Source organism: Micropterus salmoides, unplaced genomic scaffold (assembly GCF_014851395.1).
Source record: "Micropterus salmoides isolate LMB-PRFRI ecotype aquatic unplaced genomic scaffold, ASM1485139v1 Ms_hic_scaffold_2268, whole genome shotgun sequence".
Lineage (NCBI taxonomy): Eukaryota > Metazoa > Chordata > Actinopteri > Centrarchiformes > Centrarchidae > Micropterus > Micropterus salmoides.
In genome coordinates, this window is record NW_024041449.1 from 25069 (window position 1) to 52338 (window position 27270).

Sequence of the window (27270 nt, forward strand, 5' to 3'; positions counted from 1 at the left end):
AGGCATAGCTTGATTTTGTGTTCAGATATGAGAACAATATTGATCTTGTCATTCAACTCTCAGCAAGTCAGTCAAGCTAAGCAGGCAACAATTAAAATAAGAAATACCCACTGCCATCATACATAGTGTACAATTTTGATGTGTATTATATAAATGTAGATACAAATCCAAACCCTTAGGGTGACATTGCATAAGATCCTCATCGAGTGTTAGAACTGCTGAGATAGTGTTGGTCGTTCATGGAATTTGATGACAGACAGACTGACAGATAATTCATTTAATCAGTATAAAAATCACCACCAAAAACACTGAGCCAGGAGAATTCTTGCAGGAATATATTTGAAGACACATCACTGACTCCAAAGAAGGGGCCCGGTTCTGAGAGTGCTCCTTGTTATGGTACTAAAGAAGTCCTCAACGATTACACAGTGGCATTAAAGTACTATAAAACAAATGTCTGGGTTTGATAACAAACCGATTCTCTATTCCCTCAACAGCCCAGGACCTCCACATCCAGCATCTTCACCACCAAGATTGTCTGAGACCAGCCAGCCGGACAGCTGCTGCAAGAATCGTTTAGCATCCTCAAATAATTTCTGCACAAACTGTCAGGAACCATCTCAGGGAATCTCATCTGCATGCTCGTCATCCTCTTTGGGGTCTCGACCTGACTGCAGTTTGCCATCATAACCGACTTGAGTGGGCAAATGCTCACATACGATGGCGTCTGGCACTTTGGAGAGGTGTTCTCTTCATGGATGAATCCCAGTTTTCACTGTGCAGAGCAGATGACGTGTGTATGGCTTCGTGTGGGTGAGCGGTTTGTTGATGTCCTAGTTGTGGATCGAGTGGCCCATGGTGGCGGTGGGGTTATGGTATGGGCAGGCGTGTTTCATGGACAACAAACACAGGTGCATTTTATTGATGGCATTTTGAATGCATAGAGATACCATGACGAGATCCAGAGGCCCATTGTTGTGCCATTCATCCACAACCATCACCTCATGTTGCAGCATGATAATGCACGGCCCTATGTTGCAAGGATTACAATTCCTGGAAGCTGAAAACATCCCATTTCTTGCATGGCCAGCATACTCACCGGAGGAATTGGGGCAAAAACAAAAGTGTTGCGTTTATAATTTTGTTCAGTGTAAGAACACAGAAGAGGGTGGGCACATGAGGAACTTTCAGTTTAGGAGTTTGTGTGTGTCTTAGCTTAAAAGCACATTCAATAAAGTTTGCTTCAACATAGTTCTGTATATTTTGTACTGTTTTCTATTTGTGGTTGAACAACTTGTGTTATGAATAGCCATCCAACGTTGTGATGGTTCTGAGATGATCTATAGGTAACTCATCACTATTTCAATGGCTATTAAAATCACTAACACACATTTAAACTGTACATGCTAAAGAAAGAAGTTGAAAATATTGAGATGTAAAAATCTATAAAGACAAATACCTGCCAAATATCAGTGTGAACTTAATGCAGCACTGGTTGTGTGTTCTCCAGTTGATGCAAACTCTAAGTTCCATTGTTACGATGCTGCACCATTTGACAGCCCTCAAATATGCTTCTCTATTCGCCAACAAATGTTTAACCCCACATTTCAAAAAGCTACAATGAGAACATTGCTGGTGACACTTTTCTAAAAAACAAAAACAACAACACTACAGCTTATATATTTGGTTTAGATTATAATTTTCGAATTGTCCATTTTGCTTATTTCATATTATTTGTAAAGTGTGTCTGAATGTCTCTGTGGACCTTTCTCTAAGGCTAAGAACAAATGTACTGCCGAAGCATTTTAGAAAGATTTTCAATTTTTCAGAGACAGGCTTCATTTAGCCCCTTAATTACCACATCATAAAACCTAAACACGCACATATGAACTTGTTCATTTGTAGCTAAACTAACCTTTTCAACATTTCACACTTTAGTTTCGACATGATGTGATTTCAACTGTACAAAAGTAGCTCATCTCGGCCACACCTACTGACTACCAGTTATGCACAGCGTTCTAACTTTGACAGCTGTATTCAAAAACTAACATAGCTATCCTTATTAGCTAGGCTCCTTACATGCTTGCTGATAACTTTTTTGAAGGTGGGTCTCCGACATTGACAACATTGTGTTGGATAGATTTGTGCAGCGGTGTTTAGGAAACTAACTATTCAATTGACAGACAGGTCTGTTGTCAATGTGTTTGCGAGCAACAACTTCCTAAATATAGATTTAGGACACATACAAACACTGGTCATGTATCATGATAATTAACAGCATTAAATCCATTGATTAAAAATGAAGAGATCTTGCAGCTGACCTTTGTATTCATTTTGTTTTTACTTTCACTTTTTGTGCTTTTAAAATACTCATTCTGCTGTCTACTGGGTAGTCTATCATTTTAGTAGTCTGAAGCTTGAAACAATTTAGGAATTTCACTAAAACTCAACCTTTGTATTTTGTTGAAAATAACTTCAATAAAAACTCAGGCTTTATATTTTCTTACAAAACAGATTATACCAAATAAAGACACTCTGTAGTTAGTTTCTTCTCATAAGTATGATTAAATTTGCTTATTTATTTTTTCTCACAAGTTGGAGTGTGATTATCGCTCCATGCTATCTAAGAGGGAACTTGTGTCATCATGTACAAGAGAACAGTGGACTCCACAGTGGTTCCACACAGTACAAGTGTGGTCCCTTTTTCTGTAATTCAAATCAATAAATGAAATGCATTTCTGTAAGTGTAGACTAAGCACATAGATATGATGACAAAATGTATTGACATTCAGTGGTTGTGAAAACTGGTCAGTTTAGTGTTTTAGGACTGAACAAGTTTAAAGCTGTAGTCAAAGTCTGATGTGAAATACTTTTTAACAATTAATTAAAACTGAATAGAAAGTATCTTACCTCTAATCATTTAATTAATAATTCAACTCTGGTTGTTTTTCTATTTTTGTTCCTTTTTTTGGAATCTAAAATCCATTTTACTCTCCAGGCCTTCAGTGTAGCCCTTTATTTTAATACATGTTGATCTTAAAACACAAGACATCCACTAAAACTCAGCCTTTATATTTTGTTTCAAAAGAATGTATAGAAAATAAAGAGACTATTTAGTTAGTTTATTTTGTCTCAAAAGTGTGATTAAATTAGCTTATTTATTATTTTCACACAAGTTGGAGTGTGATTATCGCTCCATGCTATCTAAGAGGGAACTTGTGTCATCATCTACAAGCGAACAGTGGACTCCTGTCGTTCCACACAGTACAAGTGTGGTCCCTTTTTCTGTAATTCAAATCAATAAATGAAATGCATATCTTTAAGTGTAGACTAAGCACACAAATATAATGGGGGGAAAAAAAGTATTGATGTCCAGTGCTTGTGAAATCTAGTCAGGTTAGTATTTTGCGACTGAACAAGTTAAAATCTCTAGATAACAAATGTCAAATAATTTTTTATTAATTCATTCATTTTTTATAATGAATTAAAACCATAAAAGTATCTTTATACTGACCATTTTATTTATAATTCTACCCTGGCTGTTTTTCTATTTTTGTTCCCTTATTTAGAATCTAAAATTCTCCAGGCCTTCAGTGTAGCCCTGTATTTTAATACATGTTGATCTTAAAACACAAGACATCCACTAAAACTCAGCCTGTATATTTTGTTAGAAAAAATTAAGAAATTGTGTTTCAAGTGACAGCTTTCTTTACTGAGTAGCTTGTATAATAGCCCCTCTACAGTCTGATAGACTCCCTGGGGCTGCAAGCCATTCACTCTATAGGGGAGTGTTAAGAACGACGTGTGTGAATGAGTCGTTAAAATCTTTGCTTGATCCACTAGAGGCACTGCGGAGTATGGACTTAAACACTCACACACCTGCAGGTCCCCTCTTGACAATAGTTTAAAAAATTTACCAGATGGTTTTAGACATGATTTTAGCATGATTTAAAGCATGTCCAACAGGGGACCTAAAAAATGTCCCCTGTTCACTTTTTAGTCCCCTCTTAGTGGGTGTGTAACGACGTCAAGGTCCACTGTTAGATAGGTTGGTAAGTGCACACACACACACACACACACACACACACACACACACACACACACACACACACACACACACTTGGAAAGAGATACCAAGTTAACCACTTCCTGTACCACGACTCCCAGAATACACCCTGCCTGGTGGGGTTGTATACAGTACAGCTTCCAAAGGTTGTGATCTTTCCCATAGTTTCTAGATCTGTGTATATCTGTGCACACTTAACTGTAATTTCCTCTTGACCTGATGGGTCAGTGGGACTTGCAGCATATCATATCTGGACACAAATAGGGCAGTTGGTCTCTGAGGTGAAATCAGGATGTTTTTTCCCCAAACAAATCATTGACTTTCCTGGTTTCCAACTCATTGTGTCTCAACGCTGATGTGTGGTGAGCGTTCTGGCACTAAATGGCTGCCATGCATCACCCAGGTGGGTGCTGGTTGAGGCGAGTCCCCCCCACTTCACTGTGAAGCGCTTTGAGTTTTATTGTTATCATTCAAAGCTCCTTGTGCTTTAGGAATATGCATGAGATCTAAAAGGAGGAATAATCTGGGATAGGCAGTAAAGCTCATTTTGCTGAGGCAGTCTTCATTAAATGGTGACACTCTACTTTCAAAAACACATTGATTTACTGACATTTTCACTGAAGCAGATATGATCATACTTTAAATGTTACAGCTTTGTGGCTGAGAGCACGTCCAGTTTTTAATAGGTAGCCCAAGAAACGAAGAACAAAGCTTTGGAAACTTTTTATCTGTTGAAATGGCGTGAAAGGTGTGAAGGTTACAAGTTTGTGTATGTGTATATGCTCGAGTTTGTGTGCGTGCCTGGAGGGATAATTGAGGTAATTGAGAGGCTACTGTCTGCTGCCAAACTGTTAGGTAGCAGAGATCTGAGACCCCCTCTGGGCCACTCAGGGACTTGTGTGTGTTTTCTTAGGGAGTGGAGAGTGTGTGTTTGTGCGTGCGGTGTGATGTGTGACTGGCAAAAAATAAAAGTGCCTGCCAGGTGTTGTCCTTGTACAGCCTGCACTGTTCTTTGCCATGACGCACACTTGTTTGCACACAGAGTACATCCACAGGTTTCCAGGTGATTTCGTTTCAGGCCTGTGTGTGTGTGTGTGTGAAACAGATCTTTCTCCCAGCTCCTCCACCACAGCGTATTCCATGGCTATAATAGTGCGAATAATGCTGAAAGGGTTCCAGCGATTGGGATCTGATACTTAACTTTGACAGAGATGTTATCCAGGAGTTGCTTGGCATCGGCTTCAAATAACCTTCAAATAAGTCTGTCGTTGGGTAAATTTCGGGATATAGAATGAATCCATTGGTTGATATTGGGTAAAGCATCATATTCAGACTGTAAAAGACAACATTTATCAAAGAAAATGTGTGCTCATGTACGTTGAAACAGGTTAAAATATTAATTTTGTGCATTTGAAATGTTTCTTAAAGGTACAATAGGTAATTCCTGTGTGGGACACATATTTCAATATTTATCAAAATCAGATAATGTAGTTGTCAGTTGATGTTTGAACCATGAAAGCAGTTGAACAATGACAATTGATGAGTGAGCCCAAAAAGTAGCTGAATAATCAGTTGAAGTCTAAGGAATGAAAGCAGTTGAAAAATGTGCCACACATAGCTGATGTGTACATAGTTGAAGTGGCACTTGGTATGTGAGCAGTGACAGCAGTTGAGCTGACTTGAGTTTAAGAGTATATACATTTGTCAGTTGATGTGTAGAGGCTCAAAGCTGTTGAAATGTCATTTCACTTTTGGGCACCGAAAGCAGTTGAACTGTCAGCTGACAGAGCTAGAGATGTAATGTTGTCGACGACGACTACTACTACTACTACTACTACTACTACTACTACTCCTAATAATAATAATCTGTGTTATAGTACTTCTCTGTTTATTCTCTTTTTATTAATAAATTTGTCAAAGACAACAGTTTGTTGTAACTCAATTATTTGTTCAATCCCCCACCAGGAATGCCACAATTTTCCATGAAATGTGCATCATTTAAAGTTAGAACACCATTAAAGCCTCAGTAAAAATATTGTCTTCTCTGTGAATGTGTTCACAGTTTTGACTAAAAAGCTAATAAATCCACTAGCCATCTAGTCAGTCAATCCATTCATGGCCGAGAAGCTGTTCCTGTGATCTTGAAAGACTCAGTGGACATTTGTGAGCATTTAAACACCCCTCACCTAAAATTAGAAACCCAGAGAGCCAGCACTTTCTTTCCAACGTCATCAAGAAGGAAAAAGGCATGCACGCATTGCTGAGGGTCATTTTCTGGTGTTTAACTGTTGAGCTGTACTAATAAGTTCAACCAACAAAGCTGGTCAGATCTTTTTACAGAGTGGATGAATGCCTAGGTTTGAATGCTTCCATTCAGTTTCCATATTCAGTTGTCAATATTAATATCTACTAAACTGTCTAGTAAGTTAACTTGAAATACTTTGTTTTTTTTTATGTTTTTTTTGTTTTTTTTATCAAATGACAATGTGAAAACAATGGGACAAATGTGAAAGTAGTGTTAATTTTTCATCCATCTTAGTCCTGTGTCAAATGTCCTTAGTTTTTGTCATATTTAGTCCACTGTATACTACATATGTTTTTATTTATTTATTTTTAGTCAAGTTTTAGTTAAACTCTGTTCGCAGGATAAACGGTTGACAATAGATGGGTGGAAGTTTTAGTTGACTAAAAGTCTAGGTATTTTGGTCAAAAGTATTTTGGTCTAGTTTTCCTCTAACCATCATTTTAGTCTTTTCTACTCATTCGTATAATTTTGATTAGCATTTTGGTCAATCTGCTCGAACCCAAATAGAGATATGACTCGAATGTTAGCTTTGTTCTCATTTTTTACTGCAAAGGAGACATTAACTTACCTCAATTCCCAGATGGTTAGCGTTGATATGCCGCTTCAAGTTTGTAGTGTTTTTTTCCACAAATCTTACAACCACATCAGTGTGCGAACTATACATAGCTTTTGGGGGAGCTCAGTTTTTTTTTTCTTCCCCGTGACAGGGAGGAGGGGGACAACTGTGATTCTTTCTGCTGAATAGCTGCAAGCATGTAGGCCTGGGGCTGACTGTGAAAGTATCAGGCATGTTTATATTATTATTATTATTATTATTATTATTATTATTATTATTATTATTATTATTATTATTATTATTATTATAATAATAATTATAATAATAATATAATAATAATTATAATTTTTACTATCACATGTAGCCATTTTGCTACGATTACGTTTCACAGCTGCGGCTGTGTTTGTGGCCTCCATGAGAGGGAAGAAGTAAGAAAGTTGCGTGCTGTGGGGAGCACCAAGCAGCAGTAGTAGGCTCATGTGTTATATTCATCCAGCCAGAGGGAATGAAATATCACAAATCATGCTTTTAGGGGAGCTGATATGAGCACCTCTTTCTCCCTAGCATGTTGTGTTCATCACCAGAGTTTGCATCCTCCTCTGTAATGTTTTCCTCACGCACCAGGCGTCACCCCAGTCGGCCAGCATTCAAAGCACAGGAAGAAGAATACCTCTGAATGAACACTATTTAAGTGAAAGCTTATAGGGAGAAAATATGGCCTATAATATTTTGTCTCCTCATACTGACAGAGATTTTAGTAACATTTTTATCTTATGAATTAAATTTTAGTCTCGTCATTTTTCGTCAACAACATTGCATGTTAATATAGTCACAGTCGCCGTTGAAGGACATTGTCGCTGTCTCGTTTTGTTCAGGGGGGAAAAAAAGGCTGTGTTTAGTTTCGTCTGACGAAAGTAACACAACATGTGAAAGGCATCAGTGATGCAGCTCCCCTCGGCTTTAGAGAGCTTCATAGTGAGGTTCAACTCATTGTTTAGCTGTCCAGCCCACAACTTTACCCTTGTGGTTCACTACCATCGCTCTCATAGCATCGTTTTCAGCTGCAGCAAGTTTTAAGTGAAAAAGCTCTAAAAACCCACTGTACACCAGCTGCTCAGCACCAAACAGTAAGTGACGAGCTGGTAAACATAGAAGACCATCTTGCAGCTTAAAAGCCTGATATTACACTCAGGAGTTGGTGGAAAACAAAAACAGAGCTAAAACTTGTCTGGAACTGCTGGATGTGTAAACATTTGCGGTTCACCGTATCAACTGAAAAGGTCAGTGTTGGTTTCACAACTTGTTTCCGTGGCCAAAAAAATCTGTTTTTGCAAGTTTAAGGATACAATTTGATTTTGGCTTTAACACCAGAAACCAGTGGATTTGGGAGAAAGGGAGAAGAAAAAGCTGATAACTGTGGCCTGTACAGAACGCAAGTCTTTGAAAAGTCGCTAGAAAACGTACTAGAAGTGAAGGTTTTTCAGCTCTAAACCTCAAATCCCTCATTAGATTTCTTTGAAGTAAGAGGAGATCCCCAAAAGAACCATGAATCAGGTCTCATGTCCCAGGACTCCATGTGATGGAAGGTGGAAGTGATGTTCTCCTGATAGTGCCTTAACATCTTCATGCGTTGTGGGCCTGGAAGCGTTTGTGCAAACGGGCGACCAAGGATGCAGTCTGCTGTGTTAATCTGCTGCTATATTTCAGGGTTGTTTTTTCTGCATCTTGTGTATCACCAAGATGTTACTTGCGTGTGATGTGATTCTGTCACTGTTTTGTCTGTTTTCCTGCCGCCGCAGTGTTTGAGCTTCTCCCGTGACTGCTCAGCTGAAACCCTCCAAGCGCACTCTTGGTCATAATCCTATCAGGCATTCAGTGGAGCTGGAGGAGGGAAATATCTTTTTTGTTTTAGACAAAAAAAAAGTACAGCTTAATTAATGACTGTATTTGTTGTTGCTGGCTCGAGGTGGAGTCCTGTACAGGGATATGTGGTCAAAGCTGTGTGTTTGCCCGGACATCTCGTACAAAATGCCAGACATTACACTCTGACTAAATGAGGCAACGCATTGACCTGCAGTTTATTTTCAGTGTGAGCTGCAGACATTCCTAACATTTGGAATGTGACCTCTCCTTTATAAGCTTTTAAAGTTTTGCACCTCACTCGGTATGTAATGTTTTCAGAGGGTGATGAACATTGTGAAGGTGATTAAAACTGATGCACAAGTTAAACTTGAATGACTAAACTTAATATTTCTCCAAATCTTTGTTTTTTTGAAGAACTTCTAATGATTCGCACAGTTACAGTTGTCATATGCGATTTTAAAAAAATTGAAAATGTTCTCCAAATGGATTATAATGAAAATGTTCATATATTTTATCTGCTTCCCCTTGGACATATTATCCATAAACATAGCATTTCTTTTCATATTTATGCTGATGACACACAAATATACTTGCCCGTCAGATCCACAGACCCTGGAATGCTGAGTTCACTTAACAACTGCCTTTGTGAAGTTAAAAAATCAGTCAAATAATTTCCTCCAGCTGAACTCAGACAAAACAGAAATCCTGGTCATCGGGTCCCAGCAGATGGCAAATCAAATACTGCCATCTGCTGGTTCCCTAGTAAATCACATTAAGCCTGTGGCAAAGAACCTTGGTGTTTGGTTTGATAGTAATTTAAATTTCGAGCAGCACACCACAAAGCTTGTTCAATCATGTTTTTATCAACTTAGAAATATAGCTAAAATTCGATCTATGTTAACTTTTAAGGGCAACGAGACCATTTTACACGCCTTCATCTCATCACGCCTGGATTATTGCAACAGCCTTTTCACTTGTTTAACCCAAAAATCTACTGATCGACTCCAGACTGTCCAGAACTCAGCTGCCAGGCTTTTAACCAGAACAAAGAAATATGACCACATTACTCCTATTTTAGCTTCATTACACTGGCTCCCAGTATGTTTTAGAATTGACCACCACATTGATCACTTTTAAAGCTCTTCATGGCCTCTCGCCTTGTTATATTTCTGACCTTTTAGTCCCATACGCACCAGCACGTACCTTGAGATCCTCGGGCAGAGGTCTGTTGTCTGTTCCAGAGTCTCGACTGAAAACTAAAGGGGACAGAGCGTTTGCTGTCAGGGCCCCGAGGCTCTGGAACAGCCTGCCCGAGGAAATCAGGTCGGCTGAGTCAGTGAACTCTTTTAAGTCCCTTCTTAAAACATACTTCTATAGGAGAGCCTTTCCTGATCTTATTTGACTTTATTTTATCCATTTTATTTTATTGTATTTTACTAATTTTATATTAATATGTATTTTAGTCTTTAGTCTAATTTTTTAAAGCTCTTATCTTGTTTTTTTTGTATTATTCTTTACACTTGTTAAAGCACTTTGTAACTTGTTTTTGAAAAGTGCTCTACAAATAAGGATTATTATTATTATTATTATTATTATTTATATTTCAAAAATATTTATGTATGTATTAATACATGTGTTTTTTTTCTTTTAGAATTATTGGTAACACTTTCTCTGAAGGTCATCACTATAATGACTTATGCAAATATTTATAACACGATATAATGCATCCATAAGACATTCTAACAGTTGTTATAATCACTTAAAAACATGCATTAGGCGCTATAGCAAAGTTCATAATGTATTATGACCTTTTGATTTAATGTTTTATAACTAATAGTAATACCAGTTTATGTCAATGTGCTGCAAGAATCTCCGACCATGTTCCATAACACATTATAACCACCAACTCTGCCTCGTTATGAATACACTTTAGTCACCATTTACAATTGGTGATATAATGAAATAATAGCTTATAGTAATGTTTAAAGTTATATAGCATGTCTTTGTTTGCTGTTGTGTGTTAAAATATCTATCCCTGTATAATATATTACAGGTGGACATAATACCATATGAACTAATTATAAGACCTTATAACACGTAATTGTTTGCTTTAAGTAAAGTGACACACATTTTGCACAAGAAAACAACTTTTATTTATGTTTCTTCACTTTATGAACAATCTGTATGAATTTTGAACATTTTGCAGTTTGGCACAAAAACACAAACATAATTACATCAAGGACACTCATTGTCAGGGTGGTGAGAGATCGCTCAAGAGAAGCCCTGTTGCCGACCAACATCATGTAAGAAGAGGCTTAGATGTTGTCACAGATGAATGGCGGATGCAGTGGACAATTAAAGACAACCATTTTACAAAACGTAGCCTATTAAAAGACATTTTAAAGTTATTAAATGGAAATACTGTTTGGGCAGTAGGAATGAGAATCTCTTGGCACCTCACGATTCGTTTCATTACAATTAAGAGGGCAGTGATCCATCTTGATGCATTTTTTTTTTTCTGTGTAAATTCTGGATATATAATGTCTTATGGACGCGTTATATCATGTTATAAATATATGCATAAGTCATTATAGCGATGATCTTCGTAGAAAGTGTTACTGAATTATTTTCTTATCCATCGATTCCCAAATGGTACTAATAATGATATTATTATGATTATTATTACAACAGCAAAAACTGCTGTTTTATTATAATAATAATAATAATAATAATGAAAGTGATGAAACTTTCAGGAGCATGAATTAGTCATTAGTTATCACCAATTCACAGGATGTAGAACTGATCATCTGGATTTTGATTGATTTCATTTTCAATCTCATGTGTCCAAAAAATATTTTTTTCTTTGTTTTTCAGAACTAGCTAAGCATGTCGGCACACAGCACATCATAGGAGTTGACAGCGTGGAAGGACAGAACAGGGAAAAAGAAGCAGGAAAGGAAGAAGACAGAGTGTTGGGAGGAGATTGGACAGTTTTTACTCCAAGAGCAGATGGGTGAGACAGAGGATGAGCGTACTGCGCAGGCCAGCGTGCTCTTTGAGAACTTTGTCCAGGCATCTACCTGTAAAGGGACTCTGCAGGCCTTCAGCATCCTCTGCAGGCAACTGGAGCTGGATCCTCTGGACTACAGCAACTTCTACCGCTCACTGAAGGCTGCAGTCAGCACCTGGAAGGTCAAGGCCCTGTGGACCAAACTGGACAAAAGGGCGCAGCACAAGGTCTACAACCAGAATAAAGCCTGTCAGGGCACCAGGGTAAGAGAGACCTTTATTGTCCCTGAGTTGGATAATAAAGACTGAACTGAACTGAACCTGTTCTGCAGTTTGAGTGTATTAATACACAATGTGAAACTAGTTTGGTATCACTTCTTAGCAGTCTCGAGCTGTATTCTAATAATGTTAGGGTATTCATGCCCGTCTGAGCCAACAATCTATGGCCATGAGTAACCGCAACTATTTAAGCTGTGCTGGCACAGCGTGAATGGTTTTCCACACAACAGCACAGCATGGTGAAAGGCGTTGTTTTGATAGTGTAGGAGGTGTGCTGCTTCATCCAAACTGTAAAGGCGTGATCATACAAGAAAGTGGCACAGTGAAATTCTTCAGATAACATGTGGTTGTAGAGGCATGGTCACATACTGTAGAGCTAGTTTGTAAACTAGCTGGGGAGCTAACTGCTAACATGCAGTCACAATGACTTTCCGAGCTTCTTTCTGTTTTCTCTGTACTGTGTTTTAAACCCCCACTCCCCCTCTATGTGTTCTCATTTTATTCAATGAAGAGTTATTGAAAGGAGAAAACGCTCCCTGAGCTAGTTGTTAGCTAGTTAGCTCGGTCGGCAGAGAACAGTAAGTTCACACAGCTTATTCAAAAGTCTTAATCTAACCATTGACTCGTGTCTCATCACTGCCGTTTAGTGTGCAGCCAACAAAATAAAAGCGCATAAGCCGTCTGTCAGAGCTAGATCCAATGAAAGTTCAATTAGAAAGAGGTGTTTGTTGTGATGAAGGTTTTTAAGGTGACCCACTTATTTACAACAGTATGTAGACTGACTTTTGACATCATCGTTTGTTTTTGCATTCTTCCTCTTTTCTGTGTTCTGTTGAGTAGTGCCGTAATAATGTTAGGTCAGGCCATATTTAAAAGGCATCTTTAACCTTATGCAAGCTTATGGAATTAGTGTTTGTTTTTTTTTTCAAATACCCAATTAGGACCTTTGCCAGTTTGCAATTGTCTATTGCAAATATAATATGTAAGTGGATTGTTTCTGTAATTACTTAGACCAGTAAGTAATCCTAACTTTGTGAGGCTGTATTAACTGGATTTAGTGCATATAACTTGAGGAAATTCAGTCAGCAAATTTCTGGAACAAGTAATATAAGCCATTTATAGGGACACTGTATGTAAGTCAAATTGTAGTACATGGCTTACACAGAAGCCTAAAGACAGTATGGGAGTTCAGATATGTATTTCATGTGACAGATGGGTATCTCATATTTTATGTGATGTGCTGGTCTGTCGAATTGTCTGACCATGTATGTCTCAGTATTATAAGCAGCACATTTAGCATAGTGTTGGAATGGCTTCATATCTGAAGGCAAAGATAAGATGTCCAGAGGGGAAAGAGGCCAGAGAACCGCAGAGGGGAGATTAACAGAGATGGGTTGGGCTGAGGCTTGGCCAAAAATAACAGCTAAATTGTTATCCCAGGCATTATTCCGGGAGAAACCACTTTTTGGAGAAAGATGGTGGCCCTGTAGCTGGGTGGGCGCTCTGTTTTCTGGAACTCTGTATCTAGAATCAAAACTTCTGTAACACTCTGTTACATGGAAGATGCCACAAGTCCTAGTCCCAAAAGTGATTAAATCAACCCTTCCCAGATGGCTGTGATAATTGTTTTGTCAGTTAATTTTTCTCTATAACTGAGAAATGGCAGACCATGCAAACATGCTGACCTGGAAATGAGACGTTGACTGTAATCACACAGGACCGTTGAGACTTTCCACATAATGCTTTTTTCCCCTCTTGTTCATTTTTCCACATGATGATGATGTCTGCTGCTTTTCTCTCTTTATATTTAGTTTCAGTCCAAAACCAGATAAAACATCAGTGCCAGTTGCTGTAAATACAGCTACTGTACACCCTTTGTAAGCGGTCACTCAATTCCACACCATATTATAATACTAAAAGTATACATTCTCTAAAATCATACTCTTTACTGTTGTTATTAACAGGAAACATTACTAGACTAATATCAATCAAACTGCATCTTTGGAGAACAACTACCAACAAGTTAGAAACAAACTTAGTTTTAATACTTTGCTTCTTTGTTTTCTGAGATCTTCTCTTAGCTGTCCACTCTTTAAAAATATTATTAATAATAATTTTGCATTAGAGCTGAAAAGTAGCTCCTTCATTTCCTCTGTGTGTTGCATTTGGGAATCTTACATCTTTGAAGTACTTCTTTTTGTCATTTTTCTTGAACACACTACATACTCAAAGCCCAGTTAGAATTACTGTGTAGGAAAGCAGGGATGGAAAGAGGACTAGAATACTAATGCTCAAAACCTCTTTAAGCATCCCTACCACCATGTCTCTTTTACTCAGTGTCTGGTGATTGGCGGGGGTCCTTGTGGTCTGCGGACAGCCATTGAACTGGCCCTGTTGGGCTGTAAAGTGGTGGTAATCGAGAAGAGAGACACCTTCTCTAGGAACAACGTTCTCCACCTCTGGCCCTTCACCATCCATGACCTCAGGGGCCTTGGAGCCAAGAAGTTCTATGGAAAGTTCTGTGCCGGCGCCATCGACCACATCAGTGAGTGTTGATCTGTGTCTCCTCTCACTTTGGCGCCTTTTCAAAAGGTTGATCATGAAGTGAGAAAGCAAAGTGGGGAAGTTGCTTGAAGCTAAGCTTTTCACTCCTTCCTCTTTCTATCACACTATAATTAGTTTTTTCCTTATAGTGCTCTGGGAAGGAAGAGAAAGTGTTGTTGTTTATGTCAAATCAACTTTGGAGTCAGGACTCCTTTTTAAAGTCACTTGACACGCCGACAGGATCATGTTACTTATGTTACAATAAATAAATAAATAAATGTTGATGTGGATCAGCCTGCAAATCACCCACCCAAACAAGCAGTGGAGGGAGGCTTCAGCAGACTACTTGGCTGCAGTGTGTGGGAGAAGAAGACAGCGCTCCGTGAGAAAACGGCAGGAGCACGATTGAGGGTAACCATGGTAACGGCTTCTGCTGTAGCCTATTTAACTTGAGTTAAAATTACAGACTACATAACTTTACCTGATAGGCCTTCATCTAGTTTTGCAGGGATGCCCTGCCATATGAATTCCCTCCTGTTGATGTCCTGATAACTATTTGAAATGTGGTAAATAGCTTTGGTTTAATATCTGATTTGATTACATTAATGTTTAAGTTGAGATTTACAAGAAATATTTTATTGTTACTGTGTAAAGGGAATACTGCTGGTAAAAAGCACTTGTTTGTTTAAAGTGTTTGCAAACTACATGTTATTGCACTTTTGTGTATATAGCAGCATGTGATTAATTGCAAGAAAATCCTACGATTAATCGTGATTGAATTTTCGTGTGTGTGCAGATATTTTTGCCAAAAAAGATTGGGAACACCCTATATTACAATTTTGCAGTTCTCTCTCACTCTCTGTTTTAGCATGCAAAATAACCTGTAGACTCTAATGCGTGAGAGGAGATTTTCCAGCAGCCTATTTTGCTGCAGTTTGCTTCTTCAGTCTTTATCTCCACTGGGATGTTTCCACTGGCCCGTCTTCCTCTCCAGCTTTAGTAACAGTGTCATGTATTAATATCTCCTCTTAAAGATAAGCTCTTCTGAGTGTACATCTCAAAACCCTAACTTGTTTTCATCTATAAGTGCAACCATGTCTTCCTCCCATAACTGCTGCTGAGAAGGCGCCTGTAAATACCACATATACTGCAGTATAAATAAACTGTATTAACTCTTTACTTAAAACACAGAGTGTAATGGTTCATCATTATACTGCCAGAATAATCTATGATATTTTATAGTGTATAGTGCAGTAGGGATGCATTGATTACTTCTACACTGGATTGGTATTTATAGTGATAGTGATCTTAAGTAGATTTTATAAACAGTTTCTTTGGAGGGGACCCAACTCAGTCTTAGCAGCCGCTTGTTACCTTACATAAAAAAAATTTCAGTGAGTTCTTTGCAGTGAGGTACACAGATTTTAAATTTTGGGGGGGGGGAAAGAGGAATGGGAGGAGATGGGCAGATACAATAATTGGTATTGGATTGGTACTTCCTTACTGCCCAGGACCAGAATACATCCAGTTTAAATACTTATGGTCTTGGAGCAACATCAGCTTCAACGTTTGCTTATCTGGTCTGGGCCAGTATATAGTGATTATACCTGTACGGGAAGCTCTAGCCTTTCTTTTGTGTGCTTTTTTTAAAAATTCTTTTTAATTATTATCCTACACGTTTGTGTGTGTCTGTGTTTGTGTGAATCCACCACAGGTATCCGCCAGCTCCAGCTGATGCTGCTGAAAGTGAGTCTGATACTGGGAGTGGAGATTCATGTCAAAGTGGAGTTTGTCAAACTTGTGGAGCCGCCAGCGGAGCAGACTGACGAGAGTAGGTCTGCGTGTGTGTGCTCTTATCTGTGCTTTAAAGGGTCATAAGTGGCGGTGCCACACAGAGGGTCACTCCTACATATCTCAGCTATATATGGAAAACTCCCTGCTCACAAAATACATATGTTATAGTGATCAGAAAGTTTCCTAGAGAAGACCATTTGCAGTGGCAGCAGGTCTATTGATAGTCTGACAGTTTCATTTTACTTTGTTCTACTTTGAGTTGGCTTTTTTAAGGGTCCCAAAATATGCCAAGTGTCCTAAATATGGCGTATGGAGACTGTGAAGTTGGCACTTTAAATATGGATGAGTGAGGAGGCAGAGACCAGGGCCAAACTGAGATCTGTGAACGCCCCTGGATCTGGTGTGATCCAGGGACGTTCACAGTTCTCACTTTAACACTCCAGGGAGGACTGAGCAACATACTGTGGCTGCTGTGTGACAGTTGAGAAATAACCACATAAACCTCAAACCTAATCAAATCAGCACTTCAACATGATGTATGAACTCCCTGTCAGCTGCCTTTCCTTTAGGTCTACAATCACACTCTCTTAGAGTACATGTCTGATTGTATAAAAATAATCAAATTGAAGTGGGTCCATCTGGTTATTTTGTTCTTCCTCAGGTCGTGGTTGGCAAGCAGAGGTCCGGCCCTCCAGCCATCCTGTCTCGGACTTTGATTTCGATGTTGTGATTGGAGCCGATGGACGCAAAAACACATTAGACGGTGAGAAAGAACGCAAAACTTACAAACTGGAGTTGTGCTGTGGGGTAAGCTGTGGCGGGTTTATGGTAAAAAGATTTGTCCTCTAAGACAAGGTTTGTTCCTGACCCACATTTGTTGGATACATATATGCTGCAGTCCAAGCCCTGTTTGTTTGTTTTTTTTGTTGGAAAAGAGGTGAGGTGTCGCAAAGCTGCTTTCACTCACTGGGTAAAGCATTTCCTGTTGACATACTTTAACTGGAAGCTTAATTGTGTGTGTGTGTGTGTGTTCTTATGAACTGTTCGACTAGCTTTCTATCTGGGTGTAGTTAATATTATGTGGATGTGTGTGTGTGGTATATGTGAGATATATGCAGTACTGTGTAAAGGTTTCAGGCAGATGTAGAAACGTGCTGTAAAGTAAGAATGCTGTCAAAAATAGACATGTTAATTATATTTAACAATTAACAAAATGCAAACTGAGTGAACAGAAGAAAAATCTAAATCCAATCAATATTTGGCGTGATCCCCTTTGCCTTCAAAACAGTATAAATTCTTCTAGGTACACCTGGACATAGTTTTTGAGGGAGCTTGGCAGGTAGGTTGACCCAAAGATCTTGGAGAACTATCCACAGTCCTTCTGTGGATTGAGGCAGCCTCAGTTGCTTCTCTCTCTTCATGTAATCCCAGACAGACTCAATGATGTTGAGGTCAGGGCTCTGTGGGGGCCACACCATCACTTCCAGGACTCCTTGTTCTTCTTCATGTTGAATATAGTTCTCAGTGAGTTTTGCTGTATGTTTGGGATCGTAGTCACTGTGACTTTTACTATCCTGCAAATATTGATTTGATTTTCTACTGTTTACTCACTTTGCATTTTGTTAATTGATAAGTAAAATCTATTAACAGGTCTATTTTTTTAGAAAGCTTTCTTACTTGACAGCATTTACCCATACCTTCCTAAGACTTCTGCATAGTACTGTATGTGGCATTAACCATAGATTTCCCCTCTGCATAGTTAATTGCTAAGGTTTTGCTTCCCCTCTCGGCAGGTTTCGGTCGCAAAGAGTTTCGAGGGAAGTTGGCTATCGCCATCACAGCTAACTTTGTCAACAGGAACACCACAGCAGAGGCCAAAGTGGAGGAGATCAGTGGTGTGGCCTTCATCTTTAACCAGAAGTTCTTTCTAGAACTCAGGGAGGAGACAGGTGAGCTGGAAAGAAATGTGGCACCAGCAGCCCATACCATAAAGCCTCCTTTCCTCCTCCCTTAAAACCCCCCACTCTTGTTTGAGTTGTATACGATGCAGCTGTCTGTTTGCTTCTCCCACTCTAATAGCTCCTTCTTTCAACACCATATGTACCCTTTGTAAAGTAAATCTCGTGTTTTCAGGAATTGACTTGGAGAACATAGTTTACTACAAAGACAACACACACTACTTTGTCATGACGGCGAAGAAGCAGAGTCTCCTGGACAAGGGGGTCATCATAAATGTGAGTTTACACATGCACGCACACGTGTATACACAGCAGTATCCATTTTGACACTGGATTTTGATGCAGTTTTAGTTTTAGACAAAAATGTACATGAGTTTTAGTCATTTGATTTATTGTTTGTTTTGGTCTCACTTTTGCATTTTCTATTTGTATGTCTTCTTTCTGAGGTTACAGCTAACACCATCTTTGTTGTGTACAGTTACTCTGGTTTCAGGTGTTTTAGCATTGCCTTCATGTAACATTGTTGGACTCCCAATGAACAGTTAAAAAACCAAAAATATCATAATAGATCCTGACTGCCAACAGTTCGGTCAGAGATTGTGGTGTGTTATACTAGTAGTGGGAAATATAGCATCAGGTAGAGAGGAGGAGCGAGCTGCAGAGGTCTGGTAAGCTCACTTCTTTTGTTGGTCATTCACATTCATGTCTTATTCACTGTCTGGCTGCTGATTGGTCGACTGGAAAGGCTGTGGCTCTCTTCCACTAGGCAGTATGAGTAGGATTTGTCAAAGTCAAATTTATACATCCATAGACAGAGAGCAGAGGAGAGAGATGCAATGGCGAGGTATCTTGGTCGCCATGTTTTTATACAGACTCGGCCTCACAGAGTCACTAGAGGTGCCTAAAATTCGCTAAGTTGGCATCACAGCATGAAGCTTATTCGTACAACAGGTCAAGCAGTGAACCCAACATCCGAACAAGAGGTTTATTTAGGAGGTGGAGGAGACTGTTTTGTTAATCAGGAGCAAACACTGTATAGTATGAAATCACAAATCCATTCATGCCAAGACTTTACTTTGTATTTAAACTGTAAATTGTCAATTTGCCCATTTGGCTGTCTTTCACTTTATTGTTTAGTTTTTATTTGTTGATGAAAATTGTTGTACTTTTTAACTAATATTTTTTTCTCATAGTTCTAACAATGAAACATACAACACACAGACACACACAGGTTGCAATATTTAAAACCAGCTGGCACAGCAGCGTCAGTGTTTTTTGGGTAGGCAGGAATGTGTGTATTCTCCAGGCGGTGAGCATCTAGCTTTGTCAGTGAGTGATGGACCTCCATAGGGGATGATAATGAAATGGGCCCTAATTAGATTCTCTCTCTCACCTTTCTTCTATGTCGCCTAGACACACACACAGACATAAAGACATTATGAGTCAGAGGTTTGCTCTCAGCGAGGGTCACTGTCCTGAACAGAGATTAGGCATATGGTATAAATGAGGATATTATGGCATCGGGTGCAGGCTGGATCATGTTGGGATGAGCCTTGTGCCTATCTTTGTGGGGATCTGTCAGTGACATAATGAATTCCCTAGCCCCTAATGTTAACCATCACAACCAATTGCCGAATCCAAACCTAATTCTAAACCTAAAAACAAGTATTAACCCTCAAACAGCCTTTTAAACTTGTGGAGTTCAGCATTTTGGTCCCCAAAAGTATAGTGGGCTGCCGGTTTTTGGACCCCACAAATAAAGTGCTGTAGAACAAGCCCACACTCACACACACAGGTGTTGAAACCCTGCCTCGCTGTGCCCTCAGTGGTCTCCATCTCATCTTACATTACCCATTAGTGCAGAGTGATATCTCACTGCGTCTGCTGTGTGTCAGCTTCATCACTCATAATGGCTCAATAGCTCAATGATTCATCAAACTGCCAAACTTTTATCATCAAAGTTTTGTCATCCTGTTCCTCTTGCAGAGAAACAAATTTATTTTCCCTTCATTTCTTGACCAACATGAATCTTGCTTCTGAATCAGTCCCAATCTTGTTCCTTTGTCCAACCCGTCATGCTGATTCTCAGGAAATGTTTTCATCAAAACATGGTATAATGATGCAGCTCACTTGGTCGACATGATCAGCTGCGGAGAATTGAGTTAAATAATAATATATTACCCAAGTTCCCTGAAATGAAAGAAAACCAACTGCGGAGGTCAAATGCCCAAAGCCAGGCTTATTTGCTGTTGGATGCTTTTATAGAGAAATCTTAAAGAAAACAACCAACCAGGCATTAAGACGGGAACTGAAAGCATATTTATTTTTGTAAATGTGCCTTGAAATGGTCTGATTAGATTTTGAGGTAGCAGAGTCTCCACATTTTTTACCTGAGTAGCAGTAAGTCCAAATTCAGCTTTTAGTTTTTTCTTGTATCTTTGGACAAGACCAAATCATGTAACGTGCTAGCAAAACACTGGTTTGCGACACAGGAGAAAATATCTGTCCCTTTAGCATCTGAATGCTACTCCCACAAGCTAGTCGCTAAATTGTCTGTCTGCCATTTGTCTGCCTTTTAACTCAAAACGGCCAGCCTGCTGCTGAAAACAAGGTTGATAAAATCAGAGTTTGTGGGATATAAAACCAGATTAATTAGCTAAAAGAGGCTAAAAGCTTAGTAGAGAATCCCTCAGTAGGAAACGGCGGAGTCAGGTAATAATTCTATGTGGGTTTGTCACTACGGGTCACCCCTTTAATGTTACACAGCATTTGATCTTTTGTTTATATAAAAATATTCATCAGTGCAGATTTAAATCATTTATTTTATGTCAGTGATAGACAGTGATCTTGTCTTAATACAGGACTACATTGAAACAGAGCGACTGCTGAGCCCTGACAACGTAAACCAGGAAGCATTGCTCTCCTACGCCCGTGAGGCAGCTGACTTCGGCACAAACTACCAGCTGCCGTCCCTGGACTACGCCATCAACCACTACGGGCAGCCGGATGTAGCCATGTTTGACTTCACCAGCATGTACGCCTCAGAGAACGCCGCCTTGATCAGGGAGAAGCACGGACATCAGCTACTGGTCGCACTGGTGGGAGACAGTCTGCTTGAGGTGTGTGGTAGCAGTGAGAGCATTTGAGAGTCGTCAGAGTCGCTTGACATTGTGGCTTCTGCCCAGAGTCAGGCTCAGCTTGTGTGTGTTCACGCTGACATCATGTTCTCTGCTTACAGCCCTTCTGGCCAATGGGCACTGGTTGTGCTCGGGGATTTCTGGCAGCCTTCGACACTGCTTGGATGGTGAGGGGCTGGACACAGGGCAGGAGCCCTCTGGAGATCCTGGCTGAGAGGTGGGTTTGTGTTCCACTTCCTGTAACTTTAGCTAAACAAGATAGACTTGTCTGTAGTCTTGAATTTATTTTCTCTGGATTTCATACAGATGGAAAAAGAGCATCAGTCCAGACAGTTAGTCGGTTTGTCCAGAGCAAGATAACTTCACAAATATTGGCTTATTGTATGTGTTTCCCAGAGGATGATCATTCATTCTTGTTCCACTTTCATGTCAAAATTCTAACTTAATAAATATACACAATAAATATAGTTATCTAATTATCAAGTAGGCAGATAACCATGATATTTGCTGAGCAGATTCATGCTCCACAAAGGATGAACCATATGGACAGTTTCCTCTATCTCGTTCATCACCGCTAATTGTCGACTCATGTCGTTCAGAAGAAATCAAATATAATGACCAACATGCTGTGAATTTTCATCATTGTAGTTCTTGCTCCTCAGAAGATGAATGCTTATGTTTGTAGTGGTTCCACTGTCAGGCCAGACATTGCACTTGTATTACCATTAACCACCACATTCATGAGAGGGTGGATCCTTTCTATTTTCCTTGCACCAATCTCAGGCTAAAATGTAAACTTTCCACGCAGGATATCTTGCAGGGGATATGCCCTTGTGACTAAAACTACCAACTAACACTAAAACTACCAATAAAGTAGCTAAAGCTTTGCAGTTGGAGCTTTCAACCATTTATACGTATTGTACTGTGCTTACAGGTTGGTATCCTCGTTTATGATCCTACTTCTAATGAACTATACCAGCTTTTCAAGGAGACCCTATGGTTTCTCTGTGGGTGTTTCATGTCCCATGAATACGAATAGCCTTGTAAAGAAATTAAAATAGCAGTAGTCATGAGTTTAAAAAAAACAGTCTGGACATGTCTAGTGTAAATGCACTTTAAGTGATGTAGATTTAATGTTTAAGGACTTTGTTTTGTGCTTTCAGCCTGCCTCAGTGTTTGCTGTCCTTAGACAGATCAAGTGGTAGCAGTGTAGTTCTCAGATCTTTGAAGCTGCAGTATCTTGAATCTGCCAGTTATATCTATACCCTGTTGTTCCTCAGGGAGAGTATCTACCGGCTGCTCCCTCAAACCACCACAGAAAACATCAGTAAAACTTTGAACAGTACGCCATTGACCCTGCCACCCGCTACCCCAACCTCAACTCCAGCTGTGTACGCCCACACCAGGTCAGTCCAACAGTTACATAAGAAGAAAAGCACAGATGCCCTTAGTGGTTACAGTATGCATTTGAATGAAACCAGATATCAAAGAAAGAAAAGGAATTAAGAGACATTTTAATCAAGGGTTTTCTGCTGTAAATGACAGTGATATTTGATTTAAAATCTCATTTGAGTGATAAATAACCGTTTTACTACTGTGCATGTTGAATCCGGGATATTATGTTTTCAAAGAGGCAAATATTTCTCAAATTCTCAATCTCATGCTGCCAGCTCAGAATTTTCATCTCTTTCTGCTAAAAATGCTGCATCGTGAGATAGATACAGCAATAGAGCAATTGTAGCTATGAATAGCTAATATTTCTAGCCTGCATTTGTGTTAGAAATCTTTGGACTGGGGAAAGTGTCAATGCTTATGCCAAACATGCAAACAAACACACTGCAAGTACCCCTGCACATAAACTTAACAATGACTGCTTGTACATTTTAGAGTAATCAACAATGAGTATATTCCTTTAGCTCTGCTAACTAGCAGCCTTTAGCAGCTAATGCTACACTAGCTACTTTGATATGGCCACGATTGCTCTTTTCAAGCTGTTATTTTGTCACCTTCGGTTATGCGTTCTGGCTCCCAGGAGATTTGTGTCAGCTGCCAATCCTTTAAATCCTACTGTTTGCCCTTGCAATGACTTAGTGTCCCTGTAACGGTGTTAAATGTTATCTGATCCAGTTTTAAATCATATTATTTAATTCTTTCTTTCTAGGTGCGTCACCTGTTCATTGATGGCCAACAGGACTCGGGTCACCTGGAAAGAGGAGGACCCACAAGTAGATCAGCGAACTTGTCCAGAAGAGGTGTGATGCAGAAAGTCCCAAACACAAACTCACAATTTAGTCCTGATTACTAACTGACACATTCTGTGCCGTCGTGCATGAAAATATTTTAAAAAAATACAGTGTATATAGAGCCTTCATGTTGCTATGATAAAAAACAGACTGTAGACACATCAAATACCTTTTTAGAGAGTGTTGTGACGGGATTGCTGCCAACTACTCATATGGGACTAACAAAGCTCCCTGCATGTCGTAATTGTAATCTGATCATCCTATGAGTCACCGCTGAGATTAAATGCATCCAGATTACTGGAGAAATAATGTTGACATCATGAATGCTTCCCCAGCCCCTACTGAGAGGAAACTTTAGCCTTATCTCAGGCTGACACACCTTGTCACAGACAATACAGCTGGATAACATTACACCCACGTGAGGGTCAAACATGATGCCTCTCACAGACGCTCTGCATCAGCGGGGTTAGACTGATAAACAGTATAGGGCTGATACGGTTGTCTTCTCTATGAAGGCGGTTTCTCCCTGAGCAGAACAAGTCAGCATTTAGTCGCAAGTCACAGCAGCATTGAAAGTTTTTTTGGGGGGGCACTTGAACAAGTTGTTGTTCTGATTGACTGACCTATCTATAGTATTAGATAGGCGTCAATTCAAATGCAGTTTGTGGTGCTGTTGACATGTACTGCAGTATACTGAGAGGTGTTTGTAATATTTAGTCTAAGCTATCCATGCAAGATTTCAGTAACCCTACCTCTTACCCCCATTCCTTACGCTTTTCACATCAACCCTGAAATATAACAGAAATCTTGCCAAGAAATTAGTTATGCATTTTAAAGCGCATCAAAGGGAGTGCTGCATGTCTTCTAAGTAGGCCAGTTTGTGCACTGGCCTGAATGTCTGCTCTGTCTGTGTATTTGCTGCCAAAGTTGCTCTGCTTTAGGCTTGGGAGGAGATTCAAGTCTGTCAAGTCATAAGGCTCAAGTGAACCAGCAAGTCACTGGTGTTCAAATGGAGAGTTTTAATGTGCCATGTGTCAGTTGTGTTTGTCAACAAGCAAATTCCCTGTACACCAGCTTTACAGGACATTTGTGACACTATTGGTGAAGTTTTATTTCTCTTCTGCAGAGTCTGATGTGCGTCCTGGCCGGCTGCTGACCTGGTGTCAGAAGCAGACTCAGGGCTACAGGGGGGTTGATGTCACCAACCTCACATCTTCCTGGAGGAACGGCCTGGCCCTCTGCGCTCTCATTCACCGCCAGAGGCCTGAGCTCATGTAAGAACACACACAAAGCTCACACAATCCATTCTGGAAACATGTGGAAATGTTGACAGTCATTCAGACCAGAGCTGTTTTCTGTTGGCTTGTGAGCAGTCACTTATCCAGACTGGCGCTTTGAACTGAACTGGATGACATTAATCTTTCTGCTGAATTAGTATATTATTATTAATTAGTTTATATATTAGTTTAATTAGTTTTAATTATATTACCTACTTAGGTAGGTAGTTGAGCTCTATTTCTACTGAACACATTGTATATACACAAGTTCACGACACAACAAACCAGCAATTAAAATGCTGATGCCTTCTAGATTACCACCCAGCGTTTTCATATAGCTCACAGTCTGCCATGTACAATGAATAGAATAGCACTGTGGCAGACTTTATCCAGTGGTTGAGGTTCAGTACCAGCAGCATGAGCACACAGGATATCTATATAATCCAGTTGTATAGTGTTTTTGTCTCTTTTCAAAGGAGGAACAAACTCTGTTTTGGTATAAGAATCCAATTTATTTTTTTAATTCAAAGCAAGATGTTCCACATGAGTTTTACAGGATAAGCTGCTGTGTAATCATATTTTAAGTACTTATAATGCTGTACTGTATCCATTTGATTAATTTAGTGCGTGGATCGGACTGGGAAAATCAATGGTTCACGCTCTTGTGAAACGCACACATTTATCTTTTTGGAGTTTAAAACAAGCTTTAAATTTAGCAGGGAGGTCTAGAGCTCATCGTAAGCGGACTGTAATCTAATGAAGGCCTGGTTTGCGGTGGGGCCCACGGCATACAAGATGGGATCATCAGCATTAAAATGGGCATTACAATACTGAGATGGAAAATGAATACTATTTATTTACAGACTAAATAATATTTATTTTCCGTTTATTATCTATTTCATATCTAAATAGAAGTGGGCTTAATATTGATCCTTGAGGGAAACCTTTATCAACAATTTGGGGACTTGATTTGAAACCATCGGTGCAACAGTTTGAACTCTTGCAGAGATGTATGACTTGCACACGCTGTAAGCAAAATCATCAAAACCCACAGAAAGCAGCTTACTTAACAAAATATTGTGATCAACAGTATCAAAAGCAAATCTACATGAAAGAGTGAGTCTACCGTTGAATCAGCTGACTGCTAATAGGCATTGCAATCCTCTGTAAATTTGAAGACCTGTTCCTGTTTTGACTCTTGTCCTCTGTCACGTGTTATTTGACAAATGAAATGAAAATCCAGGGGTTGGCGTGAACTCAAACGCTGATTAATCTAATTCAAAACAGTCTGTCATACAGGCCACACCGACTTGATCCAGTCTGCTCGCACACAACTGAGAAAGCAAATAATAAGTGTCAGAGTGGTCGGTTGGAATGACATCATTTTGTACACGTCATCTTAACCCTTGTCATAGCAGGTAGCTGTGATTCCACACATACTGTCTGATTTGTGCTCGTATAGAGATGATGTTTGCACGGTTGGTGTTTTGTTTTTGTTTTCTCTCCATGGTCCCAACGTTTACCTGCCAAACAAAGCAGTCGCAGTAGCTAGTTGCTAACGTGGTTGGTCTGCCATTTGGTACTGAGAAGGTAGCGTACAGTGGGCTGCTACAGCTGAAAATGAAACTGTGAGAGGAAACCAAAACAGTAAAGTTGCAGCCAGACAGCTAAACAATGAGCTAAAACTCCTCTGTTAAGCTCTCTAAAGATGAGGTAACATTAACGTTGTCTTTCCTGTTGTGTTGAGTGCTGTGTGTACAGATGGCTAGGTAGGAAATAATTCTTTACTTCAGCATGGTATTCCTTCATCTTTAACTCTTCTCCTTCACTTACTGAATGATAGACAGAAACAACTAGCATAAAAATAAGCTAAAGCAGTGTCCTCTTTGCTCCTGTGATCTTACCTCACCAGCTTTCTCTTCTGCCATCGTTTGGAATATGGAAGATGTTTTAAGAAACAATATACGCTGACCTCCCCTCACTTTTGTTCTCCCTCAGTGACTATGACTCTCTGAACGAGGAGGACGTGGCGGGGAACAACCAGTTGGCCTTTGACGTGGCTGAGCGACAGTTTGGCATCCAGCCGGTGATGAGAGGAAAGGAGATGGCTGCGGAGGCTGAACCAGACAAGCTGCTGATGGTTCTCTACCTCCCAAATTCTACGAGGCCTTCAGGAACGCCCCGGGGAACGAGAACGGTCGGGCTCCTTCTTGCTTCTGTCGCTGAGAATCAAAACGGG

General features: G+C 39.7%; 1 protein-coding gene across 1 annotated transcript in view; it reads left to right on the plus strand.

Moving 5' to 3' along the window:
* Positions 1 to 27163, plus strand: part of LOC119917843 (protein-methionine sulfoxide oxidase mical2b-like) — a 46765-nt gene extending 19602 nt beyond the window's left edge. The window contains exons 2-13 of the mRNA XM_038738267.1: positions 11665 to 12063; positions 14416 to 14623; positions 16337 to 16453; positions 17078 to 17179; positions 18210 to 18365; positions 18550 to 18650; positions 21236 to 21493; positions 21613 to 21728; positions 22792 to 22917; positions 23673 to 23763; positions 24881 to 25028; positions 27030 to 27163. Of these exons, the coding sequence (XP_038594195.1) occupies positions 11800 to 12063; positions 14416 to 14623; positions 16337 to 16453; positions 17078 to 17179; positions 18210 to 18365; positions 18550 to 18650; positions 21236 to 21493; positions 21613 to 21728; positions 22792 to 22917; positions 23673 to 23763; positions 24881 to 24910 (1569 nt within the window). The 5' untranslated portion in view covers positions 11665 to 11799 and the 3' untranslated portion in view covers positions 24911 to 25028; positions 27030 to 27163. The remainder of the gene's footprint in view (positions 1 to 11664; positions 12064 to 14415; positions 14624 to 16336; positions 16454 to 17077; positions 17180 to 18209; positions 18366 to 18549; positions 18651 to 21235; positions 21494 to 21612; positions 21729 to 22791; positions 22918 to 23672; positions 23764 to 24880; positions 25029 to 27029) is intronic.
* Positions 27164 to 27270: the final 107 nt, after the last annotated feature.